The 15,499-nt window shown below is 49.8% G+C and overlaps 1 protein-coding gene across 3 annotated transcripts in view; it reads left to right on the top strand.

Moving 5' to 3' along the window:
- Window positions 1-9,976: 9,976 nt before the first annotated feature.
- Gfpt2 (glutamine--fructose-6-phosphate transaminase 2) overlaps window positions 9,977-15,499 on the top strand; it is a 51,294-nt gene continuing 45,771 nt past the window's right edge. For all 3 annotated transcript variants that reach the window (XR_015444885.1, XM_087195006.1, XM_087195008.1), the window contains exon 1: window positions 9,977-10,081. Coding sequence is in view for 2 of the 3 variants with exons in the window: in XM_087195006.1 (XP_087051132.1) it covers window positions 10,075-10,081 (7 nt within the window). In the remaining variant the exon portion in view is untranslated. The remainder of the gene's footprint in view (window positions 10,082-15,499) is intronic.

Raw genomic sequence — 15,499 nt, 5'->3', positions numbered from 1 at the left:
CATTCTTTCTGGGGTGAAGTGGAATCTCAGTGTTGTTTTCATCTGCATCTCTCGAATGACCAGTGATGTTGAACATTTTTTCATATGTTTATTTGCTGCTTTTACTTCTTTGTCTGAGAAATGTCGGTTCATTTCGGATGCCCATTTTGGAATTGGGTCTTTGAATTTGGGGGGGTCTGATTTTTTTTTCAATTCTTTGTATATTCTAGATAGTAGTCCTTTGTCTGAGGTACAGCTGCTAAAATTTTTTTCCCACATTGTAGGTTGTCTCTTAGCTCTGTTGGTGCTTTCTGTTGTAGTGCAGAAGCTTTTTAATAAAATGAGGTCCAAGTTGTAGTGCCAGTTCTGTGCTACTGAGGATTTGTTCATAAAGTTTTTTCCTGTGCCAATGTCTTCAAGAGGTCTACCTAACTTGTCTTCCAGCAAGTTTAGTGTTTCTGTTTTAATATTTAGATCTTTAATCCACTTTGATCTTAGTTGAGTGCATGGTGATAGACATGGGTCTGGTTTTAATCTTTGGCAAGTTGAAACCCAATTTCTTCAGCACCATTTATGAAAGAGGCTATCTTTCCTCCAGTGAGGATGGTTGGCTCCTTTGTCAAAGATGAGGTGGCTGAGTATGTCTGGAGTTGTTTCTGCATCTTCTAATCCATTCCACTGGTCCTCGGGTCTGTTTCTTTGCCAGTACTGTGCTGTTTTCATCACAGTGGCTTTGTAGTATAGTTTCAAGCTTTGGGTTGTGATACCCTCTATCACGTCTTTGTTGCATAGAATTGCTTTTGCTATTCTAGGTCTCTTCTGATTCCAAATGAATTTTTGGATTGTTTTCTCTAGATCTGTGAAATATACTGTTGGGATTTCAATCGGGATTGGATTAAATCTGTATAGCAGCTTTGGAAGTATGGCCATTTTCACTATATTGGTTCTTCCTACCCAGGAACAAGGGATGGCTTTCCATTTTCTTTCTTTCTTTTTTTTTAATTTTTATTTTCTTTTTGGTACTGGGGATCGAACTTGGGTCCTTGTGCTTGCGCAGCAGGTGACGAAACAACTGAGCTAAATCCCTGGCCCTCTTTCCATTTTTTTATATCCTCTTTGATCTCCTTTTTCAGGGTGCTGTAGGTTTTAGTGTAGAGGTCTTTTGCTTCCTTCACTCAATTGATTCCTAGATATTTCATTTTTGGGGGTGCTATTGTAAAAGGAATTGTTTCCCTAATTTCTCTCTCAGTGAGTCTGTTATTTGTGTTCAAGAAGGCTATTGTTTTTTGAGTGTTGACCTTGTATCCAGCTACTCTACTGAATCTGTCCATTAAGTCTAGAAGTCTTTTGGCAGAGTTTTTTGGATCTTTAATGTAAAGTAGCATATCGCCAGCAAATTCTTTATTCCTTTTATTTCTTCCTCTTGTCTAATTGCTGTGGCTAATGTTTCTAGAACTATATTGAACAGGAGTGGAGATAGTGGACTGTCAGATATATGTTCTACGATTGTTTCCTCTGAGTCTGCAGCTTGCCTTTTTATTTTCTTAATGGTGTTTGTTGATAAATAAAAGTTCTCAGTTTTATTGAAACCATATTTATTATTTTTTCTGTGCCCATTGGTGCTTTTTATATTCAGATTTTGAAATCTTTGCCCTGAGATCAAAAAGATGTTTTCCTGTTTTATTCTACAAATTTTATTTTTTTGTCTTTCATATCAAAATGCTTTCTTCTGCAGTGTAAGGGATCAAGTTTCATTGTATTATGTGAATTTCTAGCTGCTCTTGCTCCATTTATTAAAAAGTTCTTTCTTTCTTATTAAATTATGCAGGAGAGCCAGGGATTTAGCTCAGTGGTTCTGCTGCCTGCCTTGCAGGCGCAAGGTCCAGAGTTCGATCCCCAGTATCAAAAAAAAAAAAGATTAATTTACACAGGAACCTTTGTTGAAACTCAAGTGACCACACATATGTATGAGTCTATTTCTGGACTATTCTTTCCGTTGGTTTATGTGTTTGTCCTTGCAAACACCACAGTGTCTTGGCTACTGTAGCTTTGCAGTAACCCTGATAATCACAGAGTATAAACATTTCAAAGTTGTCCTTCTTTGAGTTTGTCTGGGCTCTTTATATTTCCATATGTGGCAAGAGAATAGCAAGTTTGAGATCAGCCTGAGCAACTTAGTGAAACCTTATCTCAAAATGAAAAGAAAATTTAAAAGGGTGGTAGAACGACTCAGGGTTCAATCCTCAGTACTGCAAAACAAACGTAGAATCAGCCTATTAATTTCTACTAAGAAAAAGTCTGCTGGAATTTTCATTTGAACAGCATTAAACCTGTAGAACAATTTAAGAAGAAATGACACCTTAACAAAATGTTTAACACTTCATGAACTTAGGATATTGCTATATTGTTTGGATCTTTATTAATTACCTTTAGCAGTGTTTTACGATTTCTAGCATAGAGCTCTTGTACATCTCTCATTAAACTCATGTATGTAGCCACGCACAGTGGTACATGTTGGTACTCCTGGTTATTTGGGAGGCCAAAGTAGAAAAATAGCTTGAACCCTTGAGTTTGAGTCTAGCCTGGGCAATAGTGAGACTCTGTCCCAAAACATCCTTTTTTAAAAATAATATTGTATGGAACACTCTTTGGTCTCTTTCTAAGGCATCTCTCGTCTGCTATTCTCACTCTCAACTGTGATGTGTGAATTCTTCATCCACATCTTGAACGGGAGCCGATCAAGGGCAGATGACCACGCTAAGTCACGGCCTGTCAGGCATAGTCCAGGCTCTTGTGTACGACGAGTGGAGAATTGCAGGGTGCACCCAGCAGCAAGTGGAACGCAGCTGCACCTATGGAGGTCACGGGAAGTGGTGCTTGGGGCGAGTCTGGGCCGACAAAAGCTGAGGCACAAACAGAAGAGTGGTCCAGGGTGACAGGAAAGCAAAAGCACTGCACATAGGTCCTAACGCAAACGAGCCAGGCTCTCAGAATTGAGGGCGTCTGCACCTTCGCCCAGGTGCCTCCCCTGAATCTCGGGGTGTGACTGACAGGCGTGACCGACGGGGCGCTGTGCATCTCAGGGGCTCTAACACGCGTGCTTGTCCCATAATTCACTCTGATCTTAATTACGTGCACAACATGTACTACACATCCATGAGCCCTTCCTGAGGTGAGACTAGGGTGAAGCTGACTGAGGGTCAGAGTAGAGGGTTCAGCGCCCATGTGCTCTTGTCGGGAGCACCAGAGATCTCCCGGGATTTTGTTATTTTATTTTCTACCTTAGGACAACGGAAGGAGGAATGACCACAGGGTGCTGTTTAGAATTAAATGGATGGAAGGGAATGAGTCCTCAGCTCCACTGATTCCAACTGCACTGAGGGACCAAGCTGACCCCATTACTGAATGCAACACACTCCTCCCCTAAGCAGGGAACACTAGGTACAACATCGTTCCGTAGGAAAGAAGAATCATGTGCAACAGTCTCTGTGACCAACGTGCTCCTGGCAGTTGCGCACAGTTAGCAATACCCTCAAGCTGCGTCCACTTGGAATCTCAGAATGTGATGTTAACTGAAACAAGAATCTTTGGACCCGTAATCAAGGGAAAGATTCTGAAATGAGGTCACCCTGGATTAGGGTAGGCTCCAAGTTCAGCAATGGATGTACTGATGAGAGAGAAAGAAAGACACACAAAAAGGGGAAGGCCCTGTGAGGACGGAGGCAGGAATGTGTCCCCAGCCAAGGAAAAATAAGAATTGTCCGCAGTGACCAGAAGCAAGGAGAGAGGCAGCTGATGAAAAGAGCTCACTCTGCTGACACCTTCATTCCAGACTCCTGGCCTCCAGAGCTATGGAGGGTGAGTGAGTTTTACGGTATCCAGATTGTGGTAATGTTACAGCAGCCACCTCCAGATACTAACATAGCCACAGGCTAATGAAACGTAGAGACACTCTGATACACACCCGAAGGGATGAAAGAGCTGCATTTTGAGGGTGCAGGCGGGAGTCCCCCCTTTCTCTTCCATCACACTTTTCCTCCACGTGTGGGGACCATCTCTTTGCTGGCCTGGTGACAACCAGCTGGAGCCCTGCACTGGGATCCCTTAGTAGAAAACTGGTGCCGCGTCAGTTCCTCGTCTGTAGTGAGCCATGTTCTGCCCACTCCTCCAAGGCTGGCGAGGAGGGAGGAAAGGTGTCCACACCTGACCCACTGTGGAGCCTCCTGGGTGTGGGAGAGATCCAAACGTTAGTTCTTTCCCTGGCCAAGTGCTTCCGGGTTCTCCTGCCAACACCTGATGGGAAACTGTGGGCTTCGAATTGGCAACACCTCTGAGGTTGGCTGCAGAAGACCCCTCGCTGGAAGCTCAGCCGCCAGACCCTGGGTCTTGACAGCTCCAGGCAGCCTCCTTCCAGAGTCCAGGCCCCAGGGGAAGCCCACACCTCTCACAGTGCCAGACTGTGAAAGCAGGCTGTTCCCAGCACGCTGTTTTCATTACAGTGACTTTAAAGTAAAAACATCTGGAAGGTCAATCCCCCTGAACATTTTACCTTAATGATTTCCTTGTATTCTTACCCTTTGCTACAAACTTTTAAACCATTTTGTCTAGCTTCCCTTCTTCCTCCTTGTCTCTCCACCTCCTCCTCACACAAAGCCAGAGCATGTTAAATTCAAATTCTAATATGGGGAGTGATATTTTTATGATCCTACATTCCATCCTGCAATAACATGATTTTTCTTCATGTGGTCAACTTTTGGTCTGAATCTTCCATTCAATTTCAGTTTTCTCATGTAGGTTTGTACATCTAAAAAATATCCTTGCTAGGATTTTATAGTTCTTGTAAATGCATTTTTTTTGTATTTTTTTCCTTTTTTTTTGGTACTGGGGATTGAACTCGGGTCCTCCTGCTTACAAGACAGGTGGCAGAACCACTGAGCTAAATCCCTGGCAGTCAGAATATTTACATTTTAAAAAATATTTCACAGTATACAGCAGGCTCCAGAAGCAAAAGTAAATACGTAAAACAATAAATTTAAAATTTAGTATATTTAACCACTTTAAATGATTTTGTCAATCCTAGTAATTTATTTCCAAGGTGTCTTAAATTTTCTAGATATACAATAATTTCATTTAAAAACTTTTATCTGCCTTCTCCCAAATATAACTGGCTGACATGTTTCTGCCTATATCTTTAGGCAGCACCTTTAAAATAGTCTTGATTTAATGGTTAAAGCAGACGTGCACTTAAAAAAAACTAGTGCACGCAGGCACGAGACTGGCTCTCCCTGCAGCATTTTAGGCACCCACGCAACACCCTTTGGTCACGTCCGCCTCGGGGGACCCTCGCCGAGCGGCTGCCCCCTTTGCCTTCTCTCCTCTAACAGCCCCCCACTTCCTTTCCTCAGGCGTCACGGTCTGCTGATAGTTTTAATAAAAATAATGCAGTCTTTCAGTGGTTAGAATGAGATTTGCCCTTGGTTTTGATAAATATATTTGCCTTCCTTAACATTGTTCCTCTATTTCATTTGGCATTTTTATTAGAAATGCCTGCTAAATTGCATTAAATGCCTGAGTGCATTTCTTAATATAGCCATGCGATTTTCCCTTCATAAATGTTCTATGATTTCGAATGACTTTTCATGTTGGAACAAGCCCTATATGGTCACAGTCCTCACGAACGTGCGTGTATCTCATTATCTTAATCATGAATGGGTGTTGTATTTTATCAAATGCTTTTTCTTCATCTATTGAGATGATCATATGGTTTTCGTCCTTGGCTCTGTTACTATAGTGTATTACATTAATTGACTTATGAATGTTGAACCATCCTTGCATCCCTGGGATAAATCTGACTTGGTCAGAGTGTATGATCTTGATGACCCTGTGTATTTTGTTTGCCAGTATCTTGTTGAGAATTTTTGCATCTATGTTCATTAGGAAGATTGGCCTGTAGCTCTCTTTTATGGTTGGGTCTTTCCCTGCTTTTGGAATCAAAGTAACACTTGCTTCCAGGAATGAATTTTGGAGTATTGCTTCCCTTTCAATTTCTGGCTGCGAGGCCCAGGTTGCAGTCCCTGACCTCCTGCAGGATTGAACTCTGCAAAGTTCTACTGCAGATTCCAGTTGTCCTCCCCCCTAAGCGAGTCCGGGTTTCTATGGGAGGTGCTGATCCCACCAACTTACCAACCATGGTTGTCCAGTGTGCCTTTATTGCAGAGATTTTCTTCACTTTCCCACTGGGCTTCAGTTTTCATGGAGAAGCCTTAGAGAGGCCCTCTCTCTGTTGTCCACTTCTGCTCTATCTTCTGGGACTCATAACCATGGCCTTTATGGCCCCCAGGCACCTTTGCAGTTCGGATTCAGATACCTCACAGCCCGAGGGGTGTGGACCTGTGAGGAGCGGCTGCTGGCTCTGTTTTACTTTTTTTTTTTTTTTTAATGTTATGTTGTTAGTACACTTTTAAAGCTGTGTTGTTAGAATATTTCATGGTTGTTTTGGGGGGGAGGATCATGTGTCACTAGCACAGTGTCTCCAAAGCTGGATTGGATTGATAGGGGGAAAGCACCTTTCCCTGCTAGGGTGGGGGTTTTTTTGTTGTTTTTTTTTTTTTGGTACTGGGAATCAAACTCGGGTCCTTACGCTTGCAAGGCAGGCGGTGGAACCATTGAGCTAAATCCCCAGCCCTCCCTGCTAGTTTTGAGAGACTTCCTCTTGGCTCCCAGGAGGAAGAATTCCCTGATGTTGACACCTGTAGCCACCTTGGCACAAATGCCTTGTGGTGCGGGAAAACTCCCAGTTCATTTGATGTCCTCTTTTCCTCTGCCATCAGTGTAGACTTAACTCCCTTATGCCCAGAGACCTACTGGGACCAGACTCCCAAACATTGATGTTTCCAGTGTGTCAGGCAATCTGAACTTGCAGGTGACGCTCAGATGCTCTCCCATAAGAGCAGTGACTTCCTTTTCTAGATGGTGGATCTTCAGGTTGATAATTCTGCCATTTTCATTTCATTTTCTGAAAGTCAGAGGTGGCTTGTGAAAAGTTAAACAACCTGCTGAACGAGAAGGGTCAACCCTCACCCTAAACTCCCCTACTCAGAGCATCGAGTGAGGACTTCATTGGATTTACAGCGGCTCTCTGATTTTTGGTAGTCCATCCAAGTTTAGTATATGTGCCACCACAGCGAGCACTGGTGGTCCATCCAAGAAGGGAGTTTGAAAGTTGTTGTGTATTATTCACAATTGTGTGCTCATGTCCTGCCTGAAATACCATGACTGTTTATGAAAAGTATCTTTAATAAAGGTGGATACAGTTTGAAAAAAATGTTAAGGCTTTGGTAACTCTTAGGGATGGACTAAATGCAATTTGTATAAAGAGACACGCATGACTGAGGGGTCGGAGGGAATGTTGTGGTTTAGATCGATAATGTCACCCAAAGCCTCATGTGCTCAGAGGCAGGGCTTGGGAAGATGATGGAATTATGGGGGAGCTACAGCTGGCTTGCGGTTAGGAGGTGGGGTCTGATGGGAAGAGGGAAGTCACCAGAAGAGGGGCCTGACGTGGAAGGGCACATCTTCCTTCTGGGCCACTCGCTTCTCTGCTTCCTGACCACCGTGACACGAGCAGCTCTCCTCTGCCCAGGCCCTTCCCTCGTGCCACTCTTGTATTTAGGACAGCTGAACATGGACTGAAACTTCTGAACTCTGAGCCAATATAAACCCCACCTTCTTTAAATTGCAGGTGTTGGGTATTTGTTCCAGCGATGAGAAAGTAACTAAGATATGCAAGGACCCCAAAATGAGCTTTTCATAATGGTGGAGCCTTCGTGGCTTCTCAAAGGTCCAGCCTCTTTTGGTACTGCTTTATTATTATTATTATTATTATTATTTGGTAGCAGGGATCGAACTCGGGACCTTGTGCTTTCGAAGCAGGTGGTGGAACCACTGAGCTAAATCCCCAGCCCTGGTACTGCTTTTTAGGTGTAGGACCCAGGGCCTCAGATATGCTAGGCAAACTCTACTACTGAGCCATAGCCCCAGCCCAAAGCCCACCTCTTAATGTGCACTGGGGATTCCATGTGCAGCACGTCCCTTTGGACAGTCATGTTTATACCACAGAATCCCCTGAAGTGTATCCTTCCACCCTAGGGGACCTGCTTTGCTCTGGATCACTCCACCTTCAGAAAGCCCTCCCTAGCCCACCCCAAGGTGGCAAGAGAGCCCCAGCCCTCCAGGCTACCCTCCACCAGCTGCCTCACACAGACGAGGGCCAGCTCGACTCTTCCGCTTCGTCCCCGTTTCCTGGAGCACATGACCAAGAGCACAGAATGGGCCAGCCCTGAATCCTAGCCATGCTGCAGTCAGGTGAATCCAGAGGCTGTGTGGGTGGACCCAGGCAACAACCACCCTCCCAAAGGACGCTCAGGAGCTGGTCCCCAAAGCTGGGAGAGCTGGGGGTGCTGCTGCAGATGCTGCCCCGGGGTCATGGCCTCTGCTCCTCGCTGTGGAGATGGGACTCATCTAGGAGGATGGAGGACAGGTCTGAACCTTGCTAGGACCCAGGACTCCATCCTGTTCTCACCTCCGCTATGGCCCACGGAGGCCAATGTGGGACAGAACATCCTGATCTCCAAGCAAGCTGTAGAGACCCCAGAAAAGAGGGCATGTGCTTGCTTCTCCCTCCCCTCCCGGTCTGTGAGTCTGTTAGCTCTCTGTGACTGCCTGCCTTCGTTCTGGACCGAGCAGTCCTGGGCACTGCCTGTCACCCTCCCCCCTGTCCACCCCAGTCCCTTCCCTGGCGCCCACCCCGAGCTGTCCAGCTCTCTGCTTGCTTCCCGATCACTCTTAAGTACCAGGAGGGCCCAGGTGGTCTGTCCTCACTCACGTCTGCACAGGGCAGGCATGGAGTGTGCCCTGCACAGGGGAGGGAAGGGGCAAGCGCATCCGCTTGGAACCCCCTTGCTGCTCTCCAGTGTGACAGACCACGCCCTCGCCTTCACTCCCAGGGATCCTCGGTGTCCTCCAGAGCTCAGGGACACGACAGATATCTCCCCCAAGCCTGGGAGCCCTGGTGGAGCTAGAGAAAAGCCAGGGGATGGCCAGACGGGGCACATAGATCTTTCCCTGAACGACTGGAAAGGAGCCGCTTAGAATTTCAGGATTTTTTTTTTTTTAATGAAAAGAGAAGAAAGGAAAAAAAATCAGAAAGCACCAGATGGCTCAACACAAGCAAATATTGGGCCAGTTCTCGTGATCTCCCTCGGGAGACGGGGCTGGAGCGCAGAGCAGGGAGGGACGGCCGGGAACCAGGCGGGACCCAGGCCCCTGAGTCATGCGGGGGCTCGGGCTGCAGGCCACCTGGGCGGGAGCCCGGCTCTGCCGCCCCCAGGTCTGGGGTGCAGCTCCCCTGGGAGGCTTCCCGGGGAGCCCTGCCTGTGCTCGAAGCTGGGGGTCCCTGCCTCCGGCTTTAGCTGTAGGTAAACCCGGGTTCGAATTCCGGGGCTCTGGGTCTGAGGAAAGGTGCTTTCCCGTGTTCGGGAGCCTCGGGCCTCCCCTGTCCAGCCGAGCCCCGCGGTCCTGTGCCGCGGCTCGGGGTCATCCTGCTGGGTGCTGCTCTTTCGCGCTTCGAAAAGAGCCTGGCGCACGGAGGGCGCGCGTTAAGAGCAGGGACCAGGGCGGAGTGCGGGTGCAGGTATCTTGGGGCTGTACAAGGGCCGTGGTAATCCTCAGCCATTACCAGGAAGTGGGTTCCACCACCATCCCCATTTTACAGATGGGGAAGCCGAGGCACGGGGAAGCGCGCGCCTACCCAGGCTTCACCCTCGGCAGTGGGTGACCGGGATCCGGGCCCAGGCGGCCTGCTGCCCCAGCCCGACGCCCCGGCGGCGCAGTCGGGACTGCCGAGCCGCCCCTCGCCAGCTGCGTGGACTCCCGGGCCCCGGTTCCCGCCGTTGCCACGGCAACCGGGGGCCCCACGGGGTGTGGGCGGGCGGGAGCAGGCCCCGCCCCTTCCCCCCGCCCCTCCGGAGCGCTCGCGGCTATAAGGGCCAGAGGCCACGGAGCACGAAGCGCACGGAGCGCCGGAGCAGAGCCAGGATGTGCGGTGAGTGCGGCTGCCCGCGCCAGCCCGGCCCCGTGGGGGGTCTCGGGGCACTGCGGGTGCCCAGCCTCAGGCTCCACCTGGTGGGAGCCGGGCCTGCCCCCCGCGCCCCGAGAAGCGCTGCCTCCGCTCAGCCGAGTCGGCCTCGCTGCGCGCCGGCGCACGGTGCACGACCCGCGCCTCCTCCCGCGGCGCGCACGGAGGGAGGCGGCCCCACCTGCGCCCTCCGCCCGGCTCTGCGCGGCCTGCGGTCTCCTCGCGTGCCGGAACGGCTCCTGTCCGGGAAGCGCGGTTCTGCGTTGACGGCTCTGTGCGAAAAGAGCTCTCAGCGCTCAGTAACTGTCGGGAGCTCGGCGAGGATCCAGGGCACGGATCCGGGCCGGCTCCGGCGTCCACTCCTGGGCCACCGGAGCTGTCCTGTTCCCCTGCGGGCTGGGGGCGGCGTGGCCGCTGAGCGCACATCTGCAGTTCCTTACGCTTCAGGCTGGGCCGCCTCCGCCGCTACGGCTGCCCGGGGAGCCAGGAACTTCTGCTGGGACAAAAGGTCACTGTGCTTTTTTCTCCGGAGTAGGATTTGGTTACCCACTCCAGTCCCCGGTGGCTGGAGAACCTGGTGGGACTTTTGAAGCAATGAAAGGCGCCTCTCTGACTTCGCTGAGGGCTGCAGGGCGGGGTGTGCCAGCTGTGAGCCCTGGCCAAGGTCTGTACCGGCCTTGTTTTGCAGGCCAGTCGCCTAGGAAAAAGGAATGACTGGCCGAGGAGTGGGCAGCCACTAGGAGAGGCAGCCACCCCGGGGAGCAGGCATCTGTTTAAATTCCTGAAGGCTCGGCCAATCCAAGGCCTTCCAAGCATCACTGACAATGTGTAGGCCGCCCTGGGGTGTTTCTAGGGACAGAGGTTAGCACAGGTGGCAGTTTTGCCGGATCTCAAAGCCCTTCTGAGCTCTTCCGTGCAGCCTTCAAGGCCCTTTACCGCTAGGGGCCTGAGCACCAGATGTGCGCAGGGGCCCTTCCAACTGGAAGAGGCTCCCCTTGGCTCCTGGTCTCAAACACCCCTCTGTGCCCCAACATCCCCAGCTTTTCATCCCGATTCCTTGTTGCCTCTCTCTCCCATGTCTTTCTGAGCTTCGAGGGACTCTACCGCCTCCAAACTCTCAAAATCACAGGTTTTTTTGTTGTTGTTCTGCTTCTTAAAGGGCTACATGTGTGTTATCTCTTTGGGTTGTAACCAACCTGTATGTTCACATCTTTGGGGCTCAGCTTTGCCTGTGTGTGGGAAAGGCTTTGAGGTCACCAGGGGTGTCCAGGGGTCGAGATCAGCCTTGGCCCTTGGGGATGGCCCCTGGGAGCCAGATGAAAGAGGGTGCACTGGACTAGAGGAGCAGGCTCCTGATCTCACTGGTGGGGTGGGGGTGGCTGTGCTTCTCAGCAAGGAGTCACTCAAGTAGCTTCCTCTAGGGAAAGTTGTTTCCTCTTCACGTAGACTCTCAGGAGAAAGTCTCAGCTTAGCGCCACTGTGCCTAACACCTCTCTGACACCTGCCAAGCACCTTTCCCCAGGGCAACTGCCACCAGTTCAGAGCAGGTGGCAGCAGCTGGCTAGACTTGAATACATTGGTCTGGTTTTTTGGATCGTGGACTGCGTGTGTATGGCAAAGGATTCTGGTTTTCCTTCTACGGTTGTTTTCTTTTGTAATGAATTCACCTAAATTTTTGAGAATTGAACTAGTTTTACAGGAAAGTGGAATAACTGTGCTTTTGGTACAAGGATGCAGCAAAAAATGTAACAGTGTTCCCAGAAAGACCTACCTACCATCTTCACTTTACATGGAGGGAAACTGAGGCCCAGAGAGATCTGTGCACACCGTGTTTGAGCAGGAATTGTTTTATGTCCTTTCCCTGGGCCATGCCTGCCACTGCCATTCAGAGCAACCTTAAGATCAGATCTCCTGGGCCGTCCTGCAGGGGTTAAGACTAAACTCCTTCCTTCCTTATCAGTTGACAGCCATGCTCAGATTATGTCTTTGCTGCTCTTCCTACAGAAGCCCCGGACCTGACAGTAGTTGATCCTCCATAGTCGGAGCAGATGCACCTCAGAAACTTCTAGTATGTTAGAGTAGCTGGAGCGACTCGTAGGGGCCTGTGTTCGGATTTGTTGATAAAGGTGCTGGAGTTCAGTTGACTGTCCCCCAGTGGAGAATTTACTAAACTCCCTGCTCCCTCCCTCCCTTCCTGCTGTGGAGAGGCCCTGTCTCCCAGCCCTTCAGTTTCATAGTTCACACAGGTGTGTTCCCCGCTCCAGGAAGGGGCAGGTGAATTAGGGGCTGGGGGTCAGTCAGAGACCCATAACAGTGAAGGTAAATCTGCCACAGAAGCGAGGCCACAGTAGCCTGGCACTCTGGGGCCACCACGCAGACAGACCTTTTTGTTTGATAACATAGTTTAAACATTTTTTAATTAGTTGCCAAAAACAAAATTAGTTACCAAACTACAAAGTGGGGAGAATTGACATCAGTGGAGTTTTTTTACTTTTCCTGAAAAAAATCTGAGGATCATCCTGAGATCCTTAGTCAGTATTAAATAGTGCGTGGAGGTCCACTCCACTCCCTCCCCGTACAGAGAGAGGGTAGCGGCGTGCCAGGCTGGAGGTGCTGCACTCTTCAGCCTCTGCTCCGTGGGCACAGTGCCTCCTTCCCTTATCAGATCTCCTGTGCCTCCTTCCTGAAGGACACTTGTTTTAGCAGTTTGGTTGTTTTTAGGGTTTTCAGATTATCCAGGATAATCTCACAGTTTAGGGTCCTTAATTTACTCTCATCTAGAATGACCTTTTCTCACAAAAGGCAGCCGTTACGGATTCTGGGGATAAGAACCTGATATCTTTGAGGGTTCTCCTGCAGTTGGATTGTGACTTTCGTGTTCCTTCCTCCCAAATAGTCTAGTGTTGTGAATCCCGGACGCATGAGTCTTGGCCTTGAGCATCTCAGGCAAAAGTCCACCAGCATCCCCTCCCACGCATACCCACCCCAGTGAGAAGGTGACTGTAGGCCTGAACTGCACACCCCTGTGTCTTAGTCACTTTCCCATTTCTGGGGCACAGTAACCCAATACCCACAACTTAAAGGAGGGGAGAGCCACAGTCAGCAGGCACCAAGTCAGAAGCAGATGGTGGAAGACATGGCAGAGGAGAGCTGCTCATCTCGTGGCAGCCAGGAAGCAGAAAGAGGGGAAGGAAGGAAGAGCCCTCCCAAGTCATGTGCAGTGACCCACCTCTTCCGACCAGGCCCCACCTTCTAATAGCACCCTCGGCTGTGAACCCCTCAGGGGACTAATGCACTGATGAGCACAGCACCTCAATGGTCCAGTCACCTTCCAGAAGACCCCCGAACACATGAGGTGCTGGGGGGACATTCTAGACCTAAACCATATTACCCTCCTTCACTGGCACTGTGCCACAGGCCCAGGAGGCTCAGACAGACTACAGTTTCTTTAGGATTCAGCTGCTGTGTCACAGGGCCATGCCATTCCCGGATCTTGCCCTCCTTGTGTGTACCATATTCTTCTGTTCATCATTTCTTTGCAAGAAGCAAGGTTTTTCTCTTAGAACCAAGAGGCCAGAGACACACGTGTGCATACCAATACACACACACGAGTGTGCACGTGCACAGTCTGTCGACTTGCATAGTAGTCGTTTGAGCGAGCTCATCGAGGACTTAGTGTGGACTTGCCTTTTGTCTCAGCTGGGATAGAGCTCCTATACTGTGACAGCTTGGGAAATGGCAACCCAGGGAGATTAAATGGCTCAGATGAGGGCTTATGTTTCCCCTCCTTCTTCCACCTCTCCAAATCTCATCAAATATGACGTCCTCTCTCCCTTGGAGGGAAGTGTCATCTCCTGTGAGGATAAGAGTTGAGGATACAGACTCTGGGACCTGGGTGCACGGTAGCTAGGGTTCTCCAGAGAGCAGCACCAGACAGCATGAGTATAGTTACTCAAGAGGATTAACCAGGGAGGCTAGCAGGATCAGCTCGGGGAGTGTCCGTAGTGGCTGTCCCTGTGGTCAGAGGCAAGAGAGTCCTCAGTGGCCATCGGCACACCGGAGGATCAGAGGATCCAGGAACTGCTCAGCCCAAGGAGATGGGAGCCGAAGAACAAGGGGGGGGGCAGCGTCAGTCCCAGGTCGAGGGTCTGGAAGCTCCCTGGAGAGTTGCCAGTGCACGCCTGCGTTAGAGTCTGAAGAAACTGGAGGCGATGTCCAAAGGCGATGGCAGAGCTCTTCCAAAACCAGCGTGCGTCCTTCTTTCCCCTGTTCCCCGTACCGGCCCAGCCGCAAGCCTGCTGGTCAGGCCCACTCACATCCAGCGTGGATCTTCCCCACCCGATTTGTTGGCCTGCGTGTCAGTCACCCACAGGCACACCGGCACGGCCCCTGACCTGCTGGTATTTCTTGACCGACTCAAGGTAAGTGCGTGATGAATGGCCACAGGGCGCTTGGCTTGTTCTCTCCCCACGCCCCGCAGCCTCGCCCAGGTGAAGTCTCCTCCCCGGTGGTGTGCTGAGTAGTGGGCTCTCCGCCTGCTTTGCCGATTGCTGTGGTGCCAGCACTCTCGCCGTGCTGGTTTCAGGTTGTCAGTGTGAGGCCTAAATGTGGGGTTTTGAACAGTACACAGTTGGTTCCCAGAGGCTGCGACCAGCAGCTCCTGCGGCACACAGCTGCCTCCTGCAGAGTGAGGTTCGCGCCCTGGGATGGAGGGATTGCCCTTAGCAGCCTGCTGGTCAGGGGCGCCTCGGTGCTGGCCGCCCCCCTCCTTCCAGCTATGATATGCTCCTCCATTGGCCACTTTTATCTGTCGGGGGTTTCCCATATTCGTAGGAACTTCTGGAAATTTTATGATATGGCAGGACCTAGTTAACACTGATTTTAAATGGAGAAACTTTTTTTATTTAGCAAAAATAGCTTGTAAGAGAAATTAACTTGAGGTTACACACAATTTGGGAGAAAATTCTAGATGAATTCACAATCTCAGTTAAGTAGTTTAGTCTGATTATCTGCCTTTAATTTTCAAAGGAAACAGTTCCTGCTGAAAAAAGTTGGGGCTTCTTTTACAGCCAAATTTTGGCAGTTTAACAAAGCTTTCTTTTTTTTCTTAAAAGTTTAGTTTTCTTTTAATAAAACGAAGAGTATATGGCACTTCCTGCTTCATTTTTGTGAAATCCTAAAATAACATGGAGATCAGGAACTTTTCTTTTAAAAACAGAAACGCCTTGACCGTGTTTGCTGCAGGAAGCAGAGTCCGCTGTTTCCTGGTGGGTTTATCTGTCAGGGACTTTAACGCAGGAGTCTCAAGGAGGCCCCGGCCAGGGAAGGAGTGGCGGAGCCGAGGCGCCCCCTGACCTGGGCCATGGCCCCTCGGGTCTCCTGCAC

The sequence above is a fragment of the Heterocephalus glaber genome, unplaced genomic scaffold, assembly GCF_053883595.1.
Source record: "Heterocephalus glaber isolate CG9 unplaced genomic scaffold, H.glaber_assembly_v1.0 deba00001606, whole genome shotgun sequence".
Taxonomy (NCBI): Eukaryota; Metazoa; Chordata; class Mammalia; order Rodentia; family Bathyergidae; genus Heterocephalus; species Heterocephalus glaber.
Note: the sequence above shows the minus strand (reverse complement) of the source record. Positions and strands in the feature narration are given on the sequence as shown.